Source organism: Ciconia boyciana, chromosome 7, assembly GCF_034638445.1.
Source record: "Ciconia boyciana chromosome 7, ASM3463844v1, whole genome shotgun sequence".
NCBI lineage: Eukaryota > Metazoa > Chordata > Aves > Ciconiiformes > Ciconiidae > Ciconia > Ciconia boyciana.
The window spans coordinates 13757728-13776835 of NC_132940.1; the positions used below are offsets into that span (position 1 = coordinate 13757728).

At 40.3% G+C, this 19108-nt stretch overlaps 1 protein-coding gene across 1 annotated transcript in view; it reads left to right on the top strand.

The window, feature by feature from the left end:
• The first annotated feature begins 5567 nt into the window (after positions 1–5567).
• ST6GALNAC5 (ST6 N-acetylgalactosaminide alpha-2,6-sialyltransferase 5) overlaps positions 5568–19108 on the top strand; it is a 73048-nt gene continuing 59507 nt past the window's right edge. Inside the window, exons 1-2 of the mRNA XM_072868757.1 lie at positions 5568–5582; positions 6262–6483. Coding sequence (XP_072724858.1) covers positions 5568–5582; positions 6262–6483 — 237 coding nt within the window. The remainder of the gene's footprint in view (positions 5583–6261; positions 6484–19108) is intronic.

Consider the following 19108-nt stretch of genomic DNA (forward strand, 5'->3'; position numbering starts at 1 on the left):
CAGCTATTCTCACACTGTACATTAACTGATTTATTGCTCTGAATTTTCATATATGCTTATATAGTGATATACTATGTGAATAGCAAAGATGGTTTCTATAAATCTGTAGATAAGAACAGTACCTATTATCAAAATAAGATATATATAGCTTGGTCACTGAAGGACTTTACTTGATTCTTTACTTGATTCCTTTACTTGAAAAGGACTTACTGTGCCTTTTCAGTTTGATGGTAATGGATCCCCTTGTTGCCATAGTTGTTGTTCAGCCTGTCATCATAAGTGATGTTTGTGTTTGTGTTAGTAATAGCAGGAGAGTTTTCTATCGACTCTCTAATAATACATAAAGAACTGCAAACCAATCCATAATGAGCACTTATCCTTCTTTGCTTCCTTCTTTGCTCTAATGCTTCATGTCTGATATTTGCTTGGTAATTTTTTAAAAAGTTTAGAAATTCTGTTCCATTTAACACTTTGACTTCCTGTTGGTGTAGTTTTTCTCTGCAAAGGAACAGACATACGTACACTGAAAGCTGAGCCATTCAGGATCCTGTTGAGATCTCTCATATTACAGCAAAGGTATCCCCAGAATATTCAAATGTATCCAATCTCTTACCAAATTATAGTAATTATGTCCTCAGTTGCTTTAGTCCATATGTTAAATCTGCGCTCTGTTTATAGAGATTATATGTCTTCCTTCTTTTGTTTTGGTGGTGGAAGGTAAAACAAAAGGCCATGAAGAATAGTTTCTGGTCATGCTTGTTGGCTTCCACAAGTGGTACTGGGTACCCTCCATCTGCAGCCTCCTGTGCTAATTTCTTAACTTTCAAAGTTTCTGACTTTAGATGTGCAATTTTGAGTATGCTGTATATTCCAGGATGTGCCTTGTTTAACTTTCCCCCCAAAAAAGTAATTAGAATGAAGCACAGCATTTCACATGTGGTCCTAAAGCAGATGAGTCCATTCAGCTGAGCTAGACAGATTGTTTCTGAAACATCCAATACCTTTATTTATGCTTCCTAGATTGGGGAGAAAACTAAGAAATAGAAAAGAAAAAACCAGCAGATTCAGCAGATCTTATCTCACTATTTTCCCCCTTCTGTTTTCATTTGCACTTCTATTTCCATGCAATATTTCATTTTTTATGCATCTATCACTGTTTGCTTCTGTCAGAAGTTCAAAGGCAGCCTGCTTTCATAAAGGAGAGACAGTATTGACTGATCTATAATATTGTTTCTACCTTTTTTGACCAATCCTCAATGCATATTTCCAGTTTCGAAAAGCATTTCATGAATCACTGGGCAGTTTGAAAAATCTATAGTGTAAGCTCATTGCTGGCTGCTGAATGTTTTCCATTGGTTGTGTTTGCGATGCAAAAATGCAGCCCTTTCTCTCAGGAAAAAGAAGTTAACATTTCATATATACATAAATAATAAAACAGCACGTGGAGGTGATATCAGTGTGATGTATTTCATTTCCTATATACCTTTGACTGCCCCTCTGTCCATTAATCCACACAAACTTTCATCATATTCCAACCTCCTTAGCACCTTTAGTCCCATTTTTCTAGCTAGTCAGTCAAAAAATGCTTACTTCTCCCTGCTGAAATGTGGCACTCCCAGCCGTCCTCCCAAATGTCACTGGCTAGAGGCCCAGGACAAGCAATATTCTGTTCTACGCTAGTGATCATGGTTTAAGCTCGTACCTCATGAGGCTGCAGGGCTAGAAGTGGGAGCTTTATACTTGATAGTGAGCTCCTTGCCCCAGCAAGTGAGAGATAAAAGATGTATAGGAGTTAATTTCAGTGGGGCCAGGATTTTACTCTTGAGGAGACAGATCCAAGGCTTCAGAGACTGCAGAATATAATGGAAATGACAAAATGATGCAACCTTAACAGAAGTCACTTTTAGATTATATTTTCAACAAATATTTTCTCATGCTTAGCCACGTATAGAATCTTAGTAACTCAGATTCTTAATTTCAAAGGCATGAGGATATCAAAGTGGTCCTGATACAATTAACCTCCCCCCTCCAATCTATTTTAAGCACTTCTATCACCAATATTTTCTGAAAAACTTCTTCATACACATAGCGTGATGGGAATGTATTTAAGTGCTTTCAGCACTTCTGCAGAGTAACATGCAGAAATCACCTAGAGTTTAACTACTTATATCACACCAGATCCCTTTTCTTCTCACTCTTTTGTGAAGGGTAGTAGATAAACAAAAACTTCACGTTCTTACTCTCTTTAAAACTGGGCACAGATCTAAATCAGTTCTCTAAAATATTCTCTTTTTTGCAGCAAAGGAGCCACACTGCCATCAATGAGTCACAAAATAATTAAACATTTAAGGCTGTGTGGGCTTTCATTCTGAGGAGGTAACAGGGCTGAAGAGTAGCTGCAGCTTCTAGTTTGGAGGCATTCTGTGTACTGACTGCACCCACAAACACCCTACCTCTGGTTATGGTGGAGAGAGGGACAGCAAGGTGTAGAGCAGGGTTTGCTGGAGTCACACAGGTAGTAACCAGTGTGCTCAGGGAAAACCTCCTGGCAAACAACGTCTGGGTCATCAGCAGAAATACTAGCCATTGCCCTCATCCTAACTTGCACTAAATATTTTGGCTACCAGTTGCTGAGATGCACTGGCATAGGTGAAGAGTAAGAGGCTCCTCCACTCAAGTACGTATTCCAGGCCAATCATAATGTGGAAAGTATGTTTATAATTGTTCATTATATTAAGGTGTAGATTATGCTATGTTGTCTCTATATGAACGTCATGAGAAATCAACCATAGTTTGAAAGGATGTTTTAAATCTATACAAGGAAATCTCTGAAAGAATCTCTGAAAGACAACCTGGGCTAAAATGCATGACAAAAATATAGTTATTTCATTCATCCAGACAGCTCAGGGAAAGTTGCTGTTTGAGCAATTTTATTCAGGAATCAATGAAAGAGCTCTGTCACTCCAAGTGCATTGTCAGTTTTGAGAAGTTTGTCTCTATCTGCATCACTACTTCTTACATGGATTTCTCACTCTACATGGATTTTTATTTTGCCATTTGTGTCTTAGGCCCTCCTGAAGCTGCCATAAGCAGATTTTTATTTCATGTGACTGTTTTGTCAGCCTGTAGCTACCAGAAAGGTGAAAGTGAGAAGGGTAGATTGGAAGAGGGGACAACAGAGTCCCTTCCATGCAGATGGAAAGCTCTCCTCAGTCAGACTTTGTTGAAAAACTGACTACGGCTCTGCCACTTTTTCTCCTGGGCTAGGGAAAGCAGCTGTTTATGTTTTAATCTGTCTTTACCCCTAGCTCTAAGGAGGAATAGAAATGCATGGACACTTCAGTATCCCTTGCGTATTGAAAATAAATTGGTTGAAGCAGGAAGTCAGATGGACTTTAAGATGTTCTCTGTATTGTTTACAAGTTGCTTAAATGCTTATGAGTTCAGCCTATGCTCTTCTCTTTGCAAGTCTAACTATTGGGTATACAGATGCATATCTACAAGTATGTAGATTCCAATAGTGTTAAAAAACAAACCTCCAGATAGCTAGAACTATTAATTCATAGGAATTTAAAATTAAATTATATAGCTGGGCTGTTTTCCAGATGGTTTCTACAGTTCCCATGCTTACACAGAAAAACCTCCGTAGGATTTACATTACACTACTGTATTGGTTTCAGTGAGCATTTGCCTGCCAAGAATACTGTCTATGACCATCATGGCAATCTAATTAAATATTTGACGAGCAGAAAGCTGGACATTATTCAAGTCAAGCTCAGCATTAAATTAGAAAATTTAGTTTGTTTCCTTTATCAGTAGATTTTTAAATCAGCCTATTCTACCAAAACCCGTAAGTTTAATCAATTTGGTCAGACATACTGTGTAACAGATGTCTAACATACAGCCATGAGCCTATATCATAAAAATGATGCTTCAGTTTGGCATGGCAAAATACATTAGAAAGGCTTAGAAAGGTCAGTCACCAGCAACCTGCTTGCTGATAGTTGAGAAACAGCACTGTAAAATGCATGAGCTGCCTTTTGTAGTCTCTTGCAGGAAGCCTTGGAGAGCCACAGATAATTTGCTTTCAATGATTCATCAAGTTGGCCCTTTGTTTCACTAATTTGAGTGTCAAGTGCAACCACATAATAAAGAATTACCAAGACCTGATAAGATTCTTCTCATATTGCTTCGTTTGTCTTAACAACTGGTACTATTGAAACCAAACCCACAAACTGAATAAATAGCAAGCATGCGTGCAATATGGCATTCTCCTTTGAAATGATAAAGCATGTTTACTGCGCTCTCCGCTGATGTACCATACATTCTTGTTTCTTTTTACTTTCTTAAAAGGCACTAAATGCTGTATGCTGTGCCAATGCTAGAGATGGGATTTGTTTCACTGTTAGTCCTCCAATGAATTAGTAAAGATAAAAAATTGATTTCAATGACAATTCCAGCCTTGAGAAAGCTGCTATTTGTGACCATGGTTGAGTTAGCCTGCTGATCGTTTTCTCCTTAATGTAATCTTTAATGTTATATAGCTATAGGTTAGATGTGAAGCCATATATTAGAACTATTATTTCCATGAGTAATTTCAAGAGAAATATCTTCATGATTAGGAGATAGATTTTTTTTTTAAATGCTACGCTGTCAGTTTAATAACTTCATAAGATATCAACCTTAAAATGGCTTGTTTTGAAGGGGCACATTTATAAACGTGAAATTCCCAGAGCAAGAAATCTATGTAAATTGAGATCTGTTGATAAAGTTTTCACAACTGAACTGTACACCCTTAGCACAAAAAAATAAATAATAATAAAAAAACTTTAGGAGACTGCTTATGAAAGGGGAGGGGGAAAATGTTCTTCTTCAGAAACCAAAAAGATGGCATGGGGAGCAAGTCTGTAAGATTTACTTTAAAAAGTGAAGAAAGCTTCTGTCAAAAGGTTTTGAAACTGGTTTTTAGGGCTTGGGAAAGAGAAGGTGTTGTTAGCGCCGCACAAGGAGTTGAGAGCGTCGATTTTTTTGCTAACGTGAATTTAAAGTATTGCCTGAACGCTGCCAGCTTCAGGAAACCCAGCCAGCGGCGGGAGAAGGACGGATTTTCCAATAGGGAAAAACACCAGTACTGTAACGTGAGGGTCGTGCCCCGGTGCTACAAGCAGGACAGAAGCCTGGGTCGAGGGAGGGAGCCCCTGCCCCTGCCCCTGCCCGCCCGGTGCCCGCCGGGGGCGCGGTGCCCGCCCCGGCGATTCCCGCCGCCCCCCCGCGCCGCCGAGGCGCGGGCTCGCCGGCGGAGCGGCGCGACCGGGGGGGAGGCAGAAGTTTAACTTCCACCTGCCCTGAAGCCGCCGCTGCGCCGGCAGGAGGAGGCGGAGGCGGAGGCGGAGGCAGGCGGGGCAGCCGAGGACCCGGCTCTGGCAGGCTCCGAGGGTCCGGCCGGGTGTAATTCCCCCCTAATCCCCGCCACGGCGGCGCTTCCCTGGCCGAGCCATGTCTGCGGCTTCCCCGCCATGCCGAGCCTAGCGGGGAGCGGGAGGACTGGCGGCCGGGAGGCGCACAAAATGAAGACCCTGATGGTAAGTGCATTGTTGGCACTGCTCATCCCGGCTCCGGCGGCGGGGAGGAGAGGAGCGGCGCGGAGCGGAGTGGAGCGGGGCTGCCCCGGGCAGCCTGCACACGCTCCAGCCTTCTCCGGGCTGCATCCCCGCGGCTCTTGGGGATTGCGCGAAGGCGAACAAAACCGCGGCGGCGGCGGCGAAGAACTTTCCGCCTGCTTTCTTTTATTCGTGTTGCTCGTGGTTTGGGGGTTTTGTGTGTGTGTGTGCGTTTTAAGGAGCGTATAGAAAGCCGATCTGCTTAAAGGACGAGGCTGAGGTGGCTGTGCGGGGGGGGGAGCGCTACATCCCCAACACTCGTTAAAATGCACGAACGAGATGCCCAAAGGGGGACGGCTGCATGGGAATGAGAGGCGCGGGGGAGCCGGGCACACAGAGGGGAGAAGAGGCAAGGAGAAGGGCAAGGGAGAAGAAGCCAGGGGAGAGAGCGGCAGGCAGGGGAGCGGGCCGGCGAGGGGCCAGGCGGAGGAAGGCGCGGTTCCCCAATTCTCTCCTCGCACTTTTGCCGGGTCTCTGGCGGCGTGAAACTTGCGGGCGCGGCGAGCGCGCCGGCGGGGAGCGGTGCGCCCCGCTGGGCCCCGCGGCGGGGGGAGCCCGCTGCCCCGCGGCGCTGAGCCGCCTCTCTCTCTGCCCCCCGCAGCGCCACGGGCTGGCCGTCTGCTTGGCGCTCACCACCATGTGCACCAGCTTGTTGCTCATGTACGGCGGCATCGGCGGCGGCGGGGGCCACCCGGAGCCGCGGCGGCGGCAGCAGCAGGTGGCGGCGGTGCCCAGCCGCCCGCCGGGACGCGGCCAGCACCGCCCGGCGCTCCCCGTTGGGGCCGGCCTCCTGGAGGGCTACATCAGCGTCCTGGAGCACAAGGTGAGCCTCCGGCCGCAGGGCCGCCCCTCTCGCCCAGCCCTCGGGGCAGCCCGGGACCCCGCGCTGCCCGTCCTCCCAAGGGGGCACCTGACCCCGTACCCGCAAAGCTCTCCTTCCTGCCCTCCCTGCGGCGGCGGGTCCACCCCCGGCGGGATGGGTGCCCTGGTGCCTCGGTGTCCGGGCCGGCTTCGCTGCTGTAGTGCCTGGCCCTGGGTGCATGGATGAACGGGACCCGGTGTCCAGCCTGCGGTTAGGCCTGTGTGGAGTGTTGGTTTTCTCTTTCCTTGCCCAGTAGAAGATGGAGGGTGAAGCGTTTTGTTTCTGATGTTGGGTGCTAGAGATACACTACAAATGGATGTTTATGACAGTATTAGGAAGGGTTAAAGAAGGAAGTTTAGTTACTGGAAGGGAAAGTCAATAGGTAGGTGTTTATTCTTAGCTCATTTTGTCTTGGGAAACGGAAGAGAACTGTATCTCCTGCACAAATGACCTTTTCATCCTCCTCCTGGGAAGCAGAAGTTGTCAACCATAGTCTCCATTCTAGAAATTGGGGGCACCTCTTTAATGGTGAACAAAATGATGTCCCTCCCCTTGACACAGGAATTACCAGGCTGGATTGTCAGACTGTAATACCCATTTACGAGAGATAGGCAGACTAAGCTTTGATATCTCACAAGACAGACATAATGACATAAAGTGAGCAAGGTGGCACATCCGTGCTGAAGAGATACTCGAGCTTCAGTAATTTTCTCAGAAGGCAGATTCCTCTACTTGTGCAGTGTTCAGTTTGTTGCATTTACCTGGGAACTCCAAGGACCCTCTCTGCCAAAACCCTAGATAATGTTTAGTACACACACTTCTTTTTACAGTAAAAATTTACTGTAAAAAATAAGCAAGGGAAGTGAGGATTCTTAACTTTCTTGTATTTTCACATCCAGACTGACATCTTTCTGAAAGATATGTTGTCAGACAAGTTACTGAGCTCAGTTTAGAGGTACTGTGTGAAGATTAGTGACAGAGATTTTTATTGTTCCTTCTGGCTTCACTTTCTATGCAAGAGTTATCTGTAGGGCTCTTAACACAGAAAAATAGCTCATGATGGTCCCTTGTAGGCTTTATTTGCTTTCTTACATGGTTCTGGAAATTCTCAAATGTAATGTCTGTATTGAAAAAGCAAGTTTGGCCATGGGGCTCCCATGTGTGTGAGGTGTTCTCTTGTAATTCTTTTGTTCTTCTTGAACATGACTGTAGTGATGAGGTGTAGATATATATGCACACAATTTTTGTAAACAGTAATAATTGAAAAGGTATCTATGGGTTTTTAGGGTGTATATGTGAGTAGCCTTCTGACACTGGTAACCCCTTACATTGATTTCCCCTGGCTCCCAAACACCCCTCATTAATAGAACGTACTTAAAATCACTATTCTGTGTTTATTATTTTCCAGTGTAATTTTTGTGTTTCCCAGTGTTTTGGAGAAAGCTGATCCTCTGGCTTTTTAATATATTGTAATATGGCCCAAAACCCACAGATACTCCATTTCTGAATTTCATTTCACATAGCTCATGCCTCACAGTAATAATCTGCTGAAGCTTTAATAACTTTTCCACATAACTTCTGGGGGTCAAAAAGAAGATTGTGCAGTCCCTGCTGTGTTCCCAGCTTGCTTTGTCTTATTTTAATGCACATGAGATCATGCAGAGAGCTGTGCCACTGTGGTATACAATACAGAGCAGTGAGGACACAGTATTACCATAAGGAGATGATGGGGGAGAGAAGGGCTCAGATTTGACTCTTAATAGTGTATTTGTTTTAGTATTTTAACAGACCCATATATTTAACATGGATTTACAATCTCAGAATACATAGGTTTCCTGCAGAATAAAAAATGGAGAATGCCAAAGATTGCAGGCATTAATGGCTTGGAAAAAGAAGGGTGCAGGATCCAAGATGATGAGACTATGGAGTGCAAGAACTGAGAAATGGTGAAAAATTTTCAGAGAACGTTTTTTGGGTGGGACACTGGAGACTGCAGAGAAGACAGCTTGAACAGCAAGCAGCATAGAAGTCCAGCCCAAAGTGAGAGAAAATGAAGGAATCAGGGAGGTTTAAGGTTAGAGCCACAAGAAGAGAGCAAGATAAAATTCTGTAGCTGTGAGAAGGACATGATATTTGAAGAGGCAGGGAGGTCTGGAAGGAGATGAGAAGTACCTGTTGTATGAGGACAACAGGCTTGGAAAGGTAAGGGGGGAATGACTTCAGCAATGGTACATGTTATTTTGATGGCACAGAGGTGACAGTGTGAAATGATAATGGATGGTAGATTTTTCACAATACAGCTTCCTTAATTTTCCATATAGAATCTTGGGATTATCTGTCAGGTTGAATGACCTGAACCTGAATGACCATTATACAAAATTCATCCTTGGTATGTGTTCATACATGAATGACAGTTAGCAGTAGACTAAATGTCCAGATCATTCAGATCTGGGAGCTGAAACATGTTCTTAACTTTAGAAAGACTTTGTTTCTGCATCCCATAGTTCGCTTTAATGGGAAAACCTAGTTTCATGTTTGTGGTGTTGTACCCATTCTGATGCATTTAATGAGAATGAGTATGCACATATATGTAGAAGTTGTATGATAAGTACTAAAGTTATTATTAATCCATAATTACAATATGAATATTGACACATACAGAAGCTGTGTTATATGGCAGTATAGACATTTCTCTTCAGGGACGGAATTTAACAATTGTCCATATTGTGAAATATCATGTATTCCAAATGTCTGTCACTACTAGCAGTACAGCTCATATAGTAGTGCTGGGTGATCATGTATGGAGACTACTTGCCAGAAAATCAAGCTACTTAGTAAAGTACCAATGATTTTAAAATATAGCTTGCAATATTTTAATTACCAATTATTTTCCTCCTTTTATTTTATGTTCAGTGAGAATTGTAGTTCCTCATCCATCCTGTCAGGATAAGCAGGCAGTCTCTGAGAGTACAGCTAAAGTATGTAATATTCTTTTTACTGGACTGAAGAGTCTTTTTGCAGGAGTCTCTTGTCACTTGGTCAGATTTGTGATGTTTCCTAGTGCTTTTTTCCCCTGAATCAAGCAGCAGAGATCAGAACCCATGTTCTTAGCATCAGCAGCCTTTTGCAGTTTAGCAGTGCAAACTTTGTTTTTGTTGAACTGAACTCTTAAAACAGGAAAATTCAGAAATGCAGTGGATTCAGAGATTGGTTCTTGGCATTTCACCTCTGCATGTCCCAGACCAACAGCAGTTGACAGTCATTGTTGATGGATGTTTGAAATGAATGAATGATATTTTTTTTTTGTTCCTCATAGCCTCATGTTCGTATTCTAAAACCTCTCACATTTGGAATAGAAAACATGGTTTGCTGATACTTGCTATTTAGAGGTCAAGGACCGAAACGAAGTGGAGAAGTAGCAGCTACCCTTCTACTTTGAGGAGCTGTTGCTTCCTACCGCACATTGGCAGGGTGTAGTACTGCTTAGCTATTGCATCTGTTCTGCAATTAGAAAGGACAAGAGTCCCAGACTGTTAAACTAACATCTTTCATGAATTCTTTGAGTATAATCCTGAAATTAAAGAGGTTTTGTCACTGGCGTCGAGGGAAGCAGAATTATGCTCTTCTGTGGGGAGGCATGGGGATAAGACTTTCTGTTGATTTATCATAGTGCTAGCAAGAAATTACAATGCTAATATTTTTAAAGCAATTACTGCATACAAATAAGAAACTGTTAATGAAGGTAGGAAACCTAGCACTATTCCAGAACTTGCAAGAAATAAATGTTTAACCATTATATTACTATTCTGAAATGAATGTGAAGAACATGTTTCTGGATAGTTAAAAAGCTTTTTACCCAGTATTGACTCAACAGTTGGCACTGCGAATAAAATATGAGTTTGTCACATATGTAATTGAATAATATTTCAAGCCATCAAGGATTTTGTTTCTTAGAAAATTAAAAAAACATATCAAAATCAATCTTGCAGACAAAATGTATGATTTTTTAGGAACAAGTTTAAATACCTTGAGAGCATTGAGATCAACGTGATAATTTAAGTGATCACAATGATTTCTTAATTTATGATAATGTAAATTATCATGTGCAGAGAAATCTTTGTGATCCCTTTAAATTAATGTAGATCAGAGAATAGTGCAGTTAATGAAGTGTTTGAGGAAGACTCATTCTGCAAATAGTGCTGTAGCTCCTTAATCTCTGAGACACAATAAATTGTTCTGGGATTAAACTATTTTTTTGAGGATAGTAAACTTTGTGCACATGAAATGGGGGGGGGATATTGCCATGTTTTGTATTCTTTTTAATGAGTATTAGATAAAGAGAGTTTGGAATTTGAATTTTTACCTAAATAGTTAAACCATTGATGGTTTGGGGCTGAATAGTTTGTGGGGGATCACTAAATCAACCTTCATAACTAACGTATGTGGAGAAGGGAAGGAATTAAATTATTTTGAGGGTTTTAGTGTCTTTCAGATGAATTTATCACAGAATCATAAGGTATCTTACAACAAAACAGCTTGTCTTGCCTGAGGTGGGATTGAGCCCACTGAGTTGAAGTAAACCGTGTACTATGATTTCGTGACATGTTCCTGTTTGCCTCTGAAATTCTGACCTGCAAAGGAAGGACCACAGACTTTATTATGCTGTTAAGTATTTGATGGAGCTTTTAATATGTGAGAGATCCACAAGGGGGAGACTTTATTCTAAAATAACCTTGTTGGGGGACACTTCCATCCGTTGGAGATCCAGGCAAGATGCGAGTCCAAAAAGCCCCTTGTTGAATGTTTTGTTGGTTTCTTGGATTTTTTTTTTATTTTGAGGTACTGTAGTTACCTTTTACGCTGATAAGCTGTGGGTTCGTCAAATCCCTCACACAGTTAACAGAGTAAAAAAAAAAAAAAAATTAGTACCATGACAGTCGGAGAATGTAACTGAATGTCCACATGCACAGCGCAGAGACAATTGTTTTACCAGATTTACCCAACATTTGAATAATTACTATCTTGTGCTGTATATTTTCTTGCTTTTGAGCTACTGCAGTAGTGTGCTTTTTCAGCTAAACAAAGCATAATACTGGATTGATTCATTTTGATAACCCTTGTCTAAAATTTTTAGCAGCTTCTATGTGCATTAGATGATAATACCTAGTGTGCAATACAAAGTGCACAACAATGACAGGAAATGATGGTACATTTTCCTGTTTTCCAGGTTGCTTGGCACCTCTGCAAAGAACCAGTGGTCCTAGCTTGGCATTGTTGCTACTTACAATATCTTGAAATATATTCAAATGTTTACATAACGGTATCAGTTAGCTGTGCAGTTTATGCATTTATTTTATGGAGAAGGCCATATTCTGTAGTTGGACAATTTTTAAACAGAATTCTGACTCCAGTGTCTGCTTAAGAGAGAACACAAATGTTAGCTATCAAGATAATAAAAACAAGTTATATTTTATAGTTATCACTATTACCTAATTCTTTCTAACATAAGTGCCATTAAAGGTGAAATCTAACTAGTAGAGGTAGTGACTCCAGGCAGAGGTCAGGACCTGTTGCTTAAAAGAATTGTCTAAAAAGAGTACAGGTACCATTAAATATTCAGATATCCCTGAAAAATGAAAGATGTTTGGTATGCATCTAATACATGGTGTTATTACATTCATTCATGTAAGGTGACGCATAAAAACCTACCCAACCACAAACTAGCTGTGTTCTGATCATTTTCTGGTTATTGAGAAAATAAAGGAGAGTAAATCATCATCGTTATACTGAAAACAGAGAAAGTATTGGAGTTTATACCAGGTGAAGATCTTGCCCCATGCAGTTTGTGACATTTTGTGATGTAGCTTTGTTCTTTCATAGAAACTGAAGCAAAAAGATTATTTCAGAGACTGTATCACAGAATCTTGATGATTGGTTTCAGTACAAACATAAATAGTAGGTAGATGGTCAGGTCAAGACAGTTAATGCAGAATTGTGTTTTAATTTTCTCACATTTTAGAAAAGTCACATCTCACAGCAATATCTGATACCATGAAATTGGTCACAATATGTTATCTTGTTTTTACAACTGACTAAGACAAAGTTCTTTACTTCTTTTTTTTCCTCATGGAAGAAAAATTGCAGAAGCATGAAGATGGTTTTATTTATTTTGCGCTTCTGTTTTTTTGATTGATTCTGGATTATAGCCTTTATCCTGAATCATGAAAAACGAAGAATGAGTAAATATGTTCCTTCCTGGTTTATGAATATTATATATTATGAATATGCATCATATTTTAATAAGTGGGTGCTGTCTGTTTCCCTTGTCTGCTTTCCTGTCTTTTTTTGCGAACATGCAAAATTCTTCATTTGATGGTTATGCAAAATACTTCCAGGCAGGGAATTGGTGACAGTTTGTCTGCTAGTGAGATTCGTCTGTCTGTCATGCAAAACCCCTTAATTTTTTTTCTTTTCATTTTCATCATTAGTTTCAATGACCACACATTTCTATTATGTGCTGAAGTATATTCTATTTGATAACCATTTAAAGTTACCATATTATGCACTTTTTGCACACAGTCTTTCACTCTGAGCATTTTAGGCTCTTTTCATCTTCCTGTGAAGACAAAGTGTTCTTTTGAAGGGTTTTAATCGTTAGTGGTAGCAAGACTGAACTAAATGAGATTTTCAATGACAGGAAATGTAATTTTTGTTCACAGCTGATGGATATCTCTCAATAGAGTTCCTTAAGTTCTCCCTTTCTGCTTGTCCTGGGGCATAAGTGAATATTGAGTGTCATCCTAACTATGTGCTATCTTCAGAACAGTAGATTGCAGGTAGTTTCCTTTTCCCGGTGACCTTCCTTATTAGTTCAACCTGTATTGCTCAGTAACGCTCTGTATGCACATCCTTGATGCTGAGGTGGCATTGATACGAAGAACTCAGTGTATTAATTGAACTTCTAATTAGGGCAATTATTATCAAATCAGCAGTCGTGTGGTGCTGATATAAGCAGATGTGACAGCACAAAAGCTACTTTGAAGGTGAGATGAGGCATCATGATGTTTCACCTCACTCTGTTTCACCTCATCCCTAAACAATCTCCATTAGTCGTCACTCTTGCTCTAATAGTTAAAGCTTAAAGTGTGAAGACCAGCTTAATTACTGAAGTTTGCTATCATCAGCTAGAAAAGCAAATATTTTCAGTTCAGAAACTGCTATTAATTATTCTCCATTGTCATTCTGAAAATATCCAAATACAGTTAAGAGTCACATAGGAAGCGAGTGGACAAGTCAAAGCTGAAAAACCTTCTGCCTTCAGAGAGTCTGTTTGCAACAGAAGTACAAAATACAAATGGAGAAGTGGAGCTCTGACGTGCCCCTTGATGGTATTACGTGGAAGACAGAGTTGGGCGCTGAGAAACACATACACATTCCTATAGAGAATGTACCACATTTGAACCGAGGTTACGCAATCTGGTAATACTGTTAGTGCCTGATCTGTATTCAGAGAGACATACAATGTAAGAGAAGCACAATGTGTATATTAAGTGCAATAATAAATACTAGATTCTTACCGGAACCCTGTAAGAAAACTTCCGAATAAGATTGAGTTATTTTAAAATCCGGAGGGGCAAACCGATATATTAATAGATTACTAGAGTATTTTTTCACAGTGACAGTGAACTAGTGCAAAATGTTCGTTGCCCATGAAAAGGGAACAGTAATGGGTTTGTATGGTATACAGGCAGCATAGATCAGGTTTTCTTAATTCAGATTTAATAATCTGAACTGTTGTAAGTAACATAGAACAAGGATATATAAATGTGTACTTTGTTGTTGAATACAATATGTTAAGAATTCATTGCAGCTGTAGAAGAATTTCCATTACAGAATGGATGGCCTAGTAAGAAATAACCTGGAAAAGAGGAGGAGAATGTTTCTCAGTAAACAGTCAATACATTTGGTATATGCATTTTTGTTTAGCAAATATTATATTTTGATTTTAGTATGTTATTAGCATCCTCAGGTATTGGCATGATGTTAATATTGCAGAAATAAAATACTCTGTAAATTTTGTACTGTTGGACAGTATTAAATTAGAATATGTCTTGCCCTCAGCTATAGCAGGTCATAAAAGTAGATGTAATAACACTCAGCAGAGCATCAGTCTAAGAGTTATCTCTAAGGAAAAGAAAAATTCAACAGTGCAAGTTTGTGCAAATGTACATCTGTATCAAGCTTTGTGCACAGGAAACTTAAAGGAATATTGTTATGCTTGAGAAATGGCTCACTGAGAAATAAACTTCTAGAGACTGCATTCATCACCAAGTACATGCTACTTACCAGTTTGCCTGCATGAGGTTAGAACCTTTTCTCCCAGTTTGAGACACCAGGCCGTGTTTTGTAGATAATGACGTGAATTACGTTCAGGCTCATTACCTTCTAAACTTTCTTGCCTGCATTGCATTCTCTGTGGATAGGTGTTTTTATTCTGTTTCAATGAAATTCACCCTTGTGACTTGTACGAAACGTAAGTATCTGAGGAAGCGCATAATCGAGGCAACTGACAGGAAGGTAGCACATGGTTCCAGGCTAATAAAGTGTGACGCAGAGATCCCAAAGCTAGTGGAGGCTGGGTCAGTAAGTCTACGTAGTAGTTCGAGACAGGCTTGTTAGCTTGAATTTGAAAGCAGAATAGTCACACTGTATCCGAACAAGTAAATCCTGACCTTTGGCAGGTATATTTCTCCTGGAGCTTTGCTGGCTCTGCACTGTGCTTTCTGTAGCATTCAGGGTCAGAATAGGCTGAAGCTACACGGGGAGCCTAGGGAATGGTGGTACAGACATGGCCAAAACATTTCTGGACAATTCTCAAGTGCAGTGCCACGGACTGAAATGGCATTTGAAATACTACCTGTACTTTAACTTTAGCCACCCAAACTATATACACCTTGTATTTGCAGAGATTGAACATTTGGCCACAGCAAAGTTATGTTTAGAAAACATTATGATTTCCATTTCCAAGACTTGTCCATAGTCCTTATGAGAAAGCTGTTTGGCCAAATGCACGGAAGCAGTGCTCTGCCAACCTTATCCTCAGTCTTTATGCAGAGCACAGAGGCTCACAGGGAGTATGTGCTGTTGTATAACCTGTGCTGTCCCTTCCCTGCCCCGCTCTATCTTTCAATATGGCATCTTTGGGTCTGTCCTTCAGACACTCAGCTAAATTTCACCTTTGGAGATTAGAATAATGACAAGTGTGCTCCTAAATTTTGTTGCTGTCCATTTTATTCCTAATGCTACTGTAAAAGGTTTAGTTTTACATCTCTCAGTATATTGGTTGACCCTAAAATAGGAACATAAAACCTCAAAATACAGCCAGTGGTCTGACTGCAGCTGCCAGAGTGATGCAGAGTTAATACTGCCTGTCCTTTCTCAGCTCATCTGCCTGTGCCTGCACAATTGTAGGTGAACTCCTCTTTTTAAAAACAAAACATAACAAAACACTTTGTGTTTTATTTAGATAATTTCTTTCTTAACATTTACATTCCATAAAATGGTCATTATTATTGATATTATTGATGGCTATCCAAAATACATTTTACAAGTGAAAAACCTATGGCAAAGTTACTGCTATTTCCATTTGTTCATCTACTTATATATTCTCTTTGTAACATTGCTCTGGATTTCTTTCTGTTTTTAATAGTGATTCATGAGCCTTATGAAGACTGAGGCAGTTTGTTACAATACTACTCACATTATCCATGAGAACTACCTCAGACATGAATGGGACTATACATAATAACCAGCACTTCAGTAAGGGTTTTCCCTTCTTGCCGAGTGCCAGCTGACATGATGTCTAAGCATATGTCTATATGGGATTTTGCCAGCAGATGAGAGCATGCTCAGCCCTCCCTTTGAGCTGGTTGGAGATGCACCGGCTCTGCTCTGGCAGCTGAGTAGCTGCAGTTAGCATGTTGCTAAGCCAGAACTAATAAGCTTGACTGAGAGGCAGGGTTTATTATCTTGGGCTTAGCAGCATATTTAGTGTGGTTATGTAGCTTACACCATAGAGCTTCTCTGTGTCGTGCAATCTCGACACACAGGCAGAGCTTGCTTGTGGTTGGTTGTACGGAGCATGGTCAGTATTTGCTTGCATCTCCCTGCAAAAACCTGCTAGTCCATATCCTAATGGTTTCCTAACCCTGCTCCAGAGGAGTGTTTTCAGTCTTCTGCCACACCACTAAGAATTTCCTACCTAATATGATTGGAGAATATAACTACAACCAACAGATTTATTGTACAATTGCACGCTTCTTAGTGTTCAGTCAGAAGTCTTAATTACATGCCTCACGGTACTCTTGTTACTTAAATTTTGGTCATTAGATCACCACATGTTTAGTACACTTAACAAAAAAGACTATTTTTCAGCATTTCTCTTTTGTACAGCAGCCTAATATGATAGATGATGTTGTGGATCAGGTTTTCAAAGTTTGAAATGAGACCCTAAGTGAAGTTCACAGAGCATGATTTAGTCATCTAAGTCACCCTTTATGACAAAATCTGCTGTTTTCACTGGGCACATACTTATCAAAGAAAAGATTTTAATTGCTTTGCTTTAGAAAATCACGTTTGAGAATGAAGGGGATTTTTGCTTGTAGCATGGCTATTTCTATATACATAGCTTATTTTATTTGTAATGTTTGTGTTTTCATTTGTGTTTTCTGGTATTCTTACCATGAATATTTCTTCAGAAGCGTTGATGACTGTATCTTAATTTCAGTCAATGAAGAATTTTTGCTGATAGGATATTTAGTAATATCTTCACTATCTAACGTAAGACTGCTGAGCCTCAATCTTACTCTTTCCATATGTAATTGTCATATTAATAGATTTAATTTTGATTTATCATTTAATTTTTATGAATAGCCAAAAGCTCTGTTTTTTTACAAGTAGAATCAAAACTAGAGCTAAATTCTTCACTTTCACTGTATCTGCTTTATGTCTTGGTAGCAGTGCAAAGGAGCAATGAACCTAGTTATAGGTACGCTAAATATTCTTTCTCAGGAGTAGTGTTGGTGTATCCCTGATGGTTTAAGGTCATAAATGAGGTACTTTGTGCAGCTGGTAGATGCGGAGGAGGGTTATCAGGGCCAGGAGGGTATCTCTGGTATTAATGTGTCTGATTTCTTCCAGCATAGTGATCCCTTTTGATCTGCAGCAATTTGTGCAATACAGAACAGCTTTCAGGGTATCTTTAATTATGCCTGTGGACATTTTGGCCTGGAAAGTGAAATGAGGCTTTAGAATCACCTTTAACTCCCAGCTGTGCTGGTTTGAAACTTTGAACAGCTTGTTACCCACTTGTAAGTGTAGGGATCATGTTTCTGCTCTCTTGAAAGACACTGAATGTGCAGCATCCTGGGCTTCAGTAGAAGGTGCAGCTGGCTCTCGGGCTTTCTGTCAGAGCTCTCACTGCTGTCAAGATGGAACAGCAACATATCCTATACATACATATACATATAACCTGTAATAGCATGTATCTTCAGATCAAATCTAGATTTGAGACAATTCACAAGACCTGAAAACCTGTCTTCGAGGTTTCGTATTGATATGGAATACAGTGAAACTGCTGCATTAGCCTTAGAAATAGAGTTTATGCTAAAACCAGACAGAGCCAATATGCTTATATCAGTGCTCTCAGACACATATAGAATAAATTGATTGATGATAAGATGCATCAGCTTTATTAAAGTTTCTCAGAAATGATTTTTTACAATTATGCCACTTCCTAGCAATATTTTTCAGTGTGTTATGAAGGTGACATACCTGTTTGTAGTGCATAACGTGAAGAAAAATCGTTCTAACATGACAATTAGTGTCCTAACATCTGAACTTTCAGGTATGATGGTTAATTTTCATGGTCTATAGCAAATAAAAAAAGAAGATTAATTCCACTTGAAGCTGCAAGAGGTGATCTTAGCCATGTCATGCTAAGTCGAAGGACCAGCAGTTATTTAAGTTCTCAAGACTTCTTAAAATGGAGTGCAGTGCTCACAGGAAGTACATGAAAACCTTGTGACTGAGATTAGAGGTAAAAACAAATGTAACAGAGCAGTGTGTAAGCCAGTTTAGCTGAAAATGTAGTCCTATCTCCTCTTGATTGTGGATGATGAGGTTGCATCTGCTTGTCTTTTTTTAATTGGAATTGCTTTTTTGTGTATCAGTCTGTGCAAAGCACTGAGACTTTGAAATTCAAAATAAAAATAATCTTTAAAAAAAGGTAAGTTTTATAGTTCCTTTTTGTTTCCCTTCGAAAACAAATAGATCTGAAAATGTTTTTGTTTGTTTCATATCCTGTACTTTACATCAGTAAAACTACCGAAAATTACATTACACTGTGTTTATTAAAGTTGTGCTCCTATGCAGTAATACACATAAGACATCTTATACTCTCTTAAGGATTAAGCTAAGCTCCTTTGTCAAGCCTGTTGGTATGGCAGGACTGTTAATCTTTAACTGTCAGAGTCTGGTTAGATCCTTCTTTAGACTGAGGCCATGTCTAAGTGCAAAGAAATTAAAA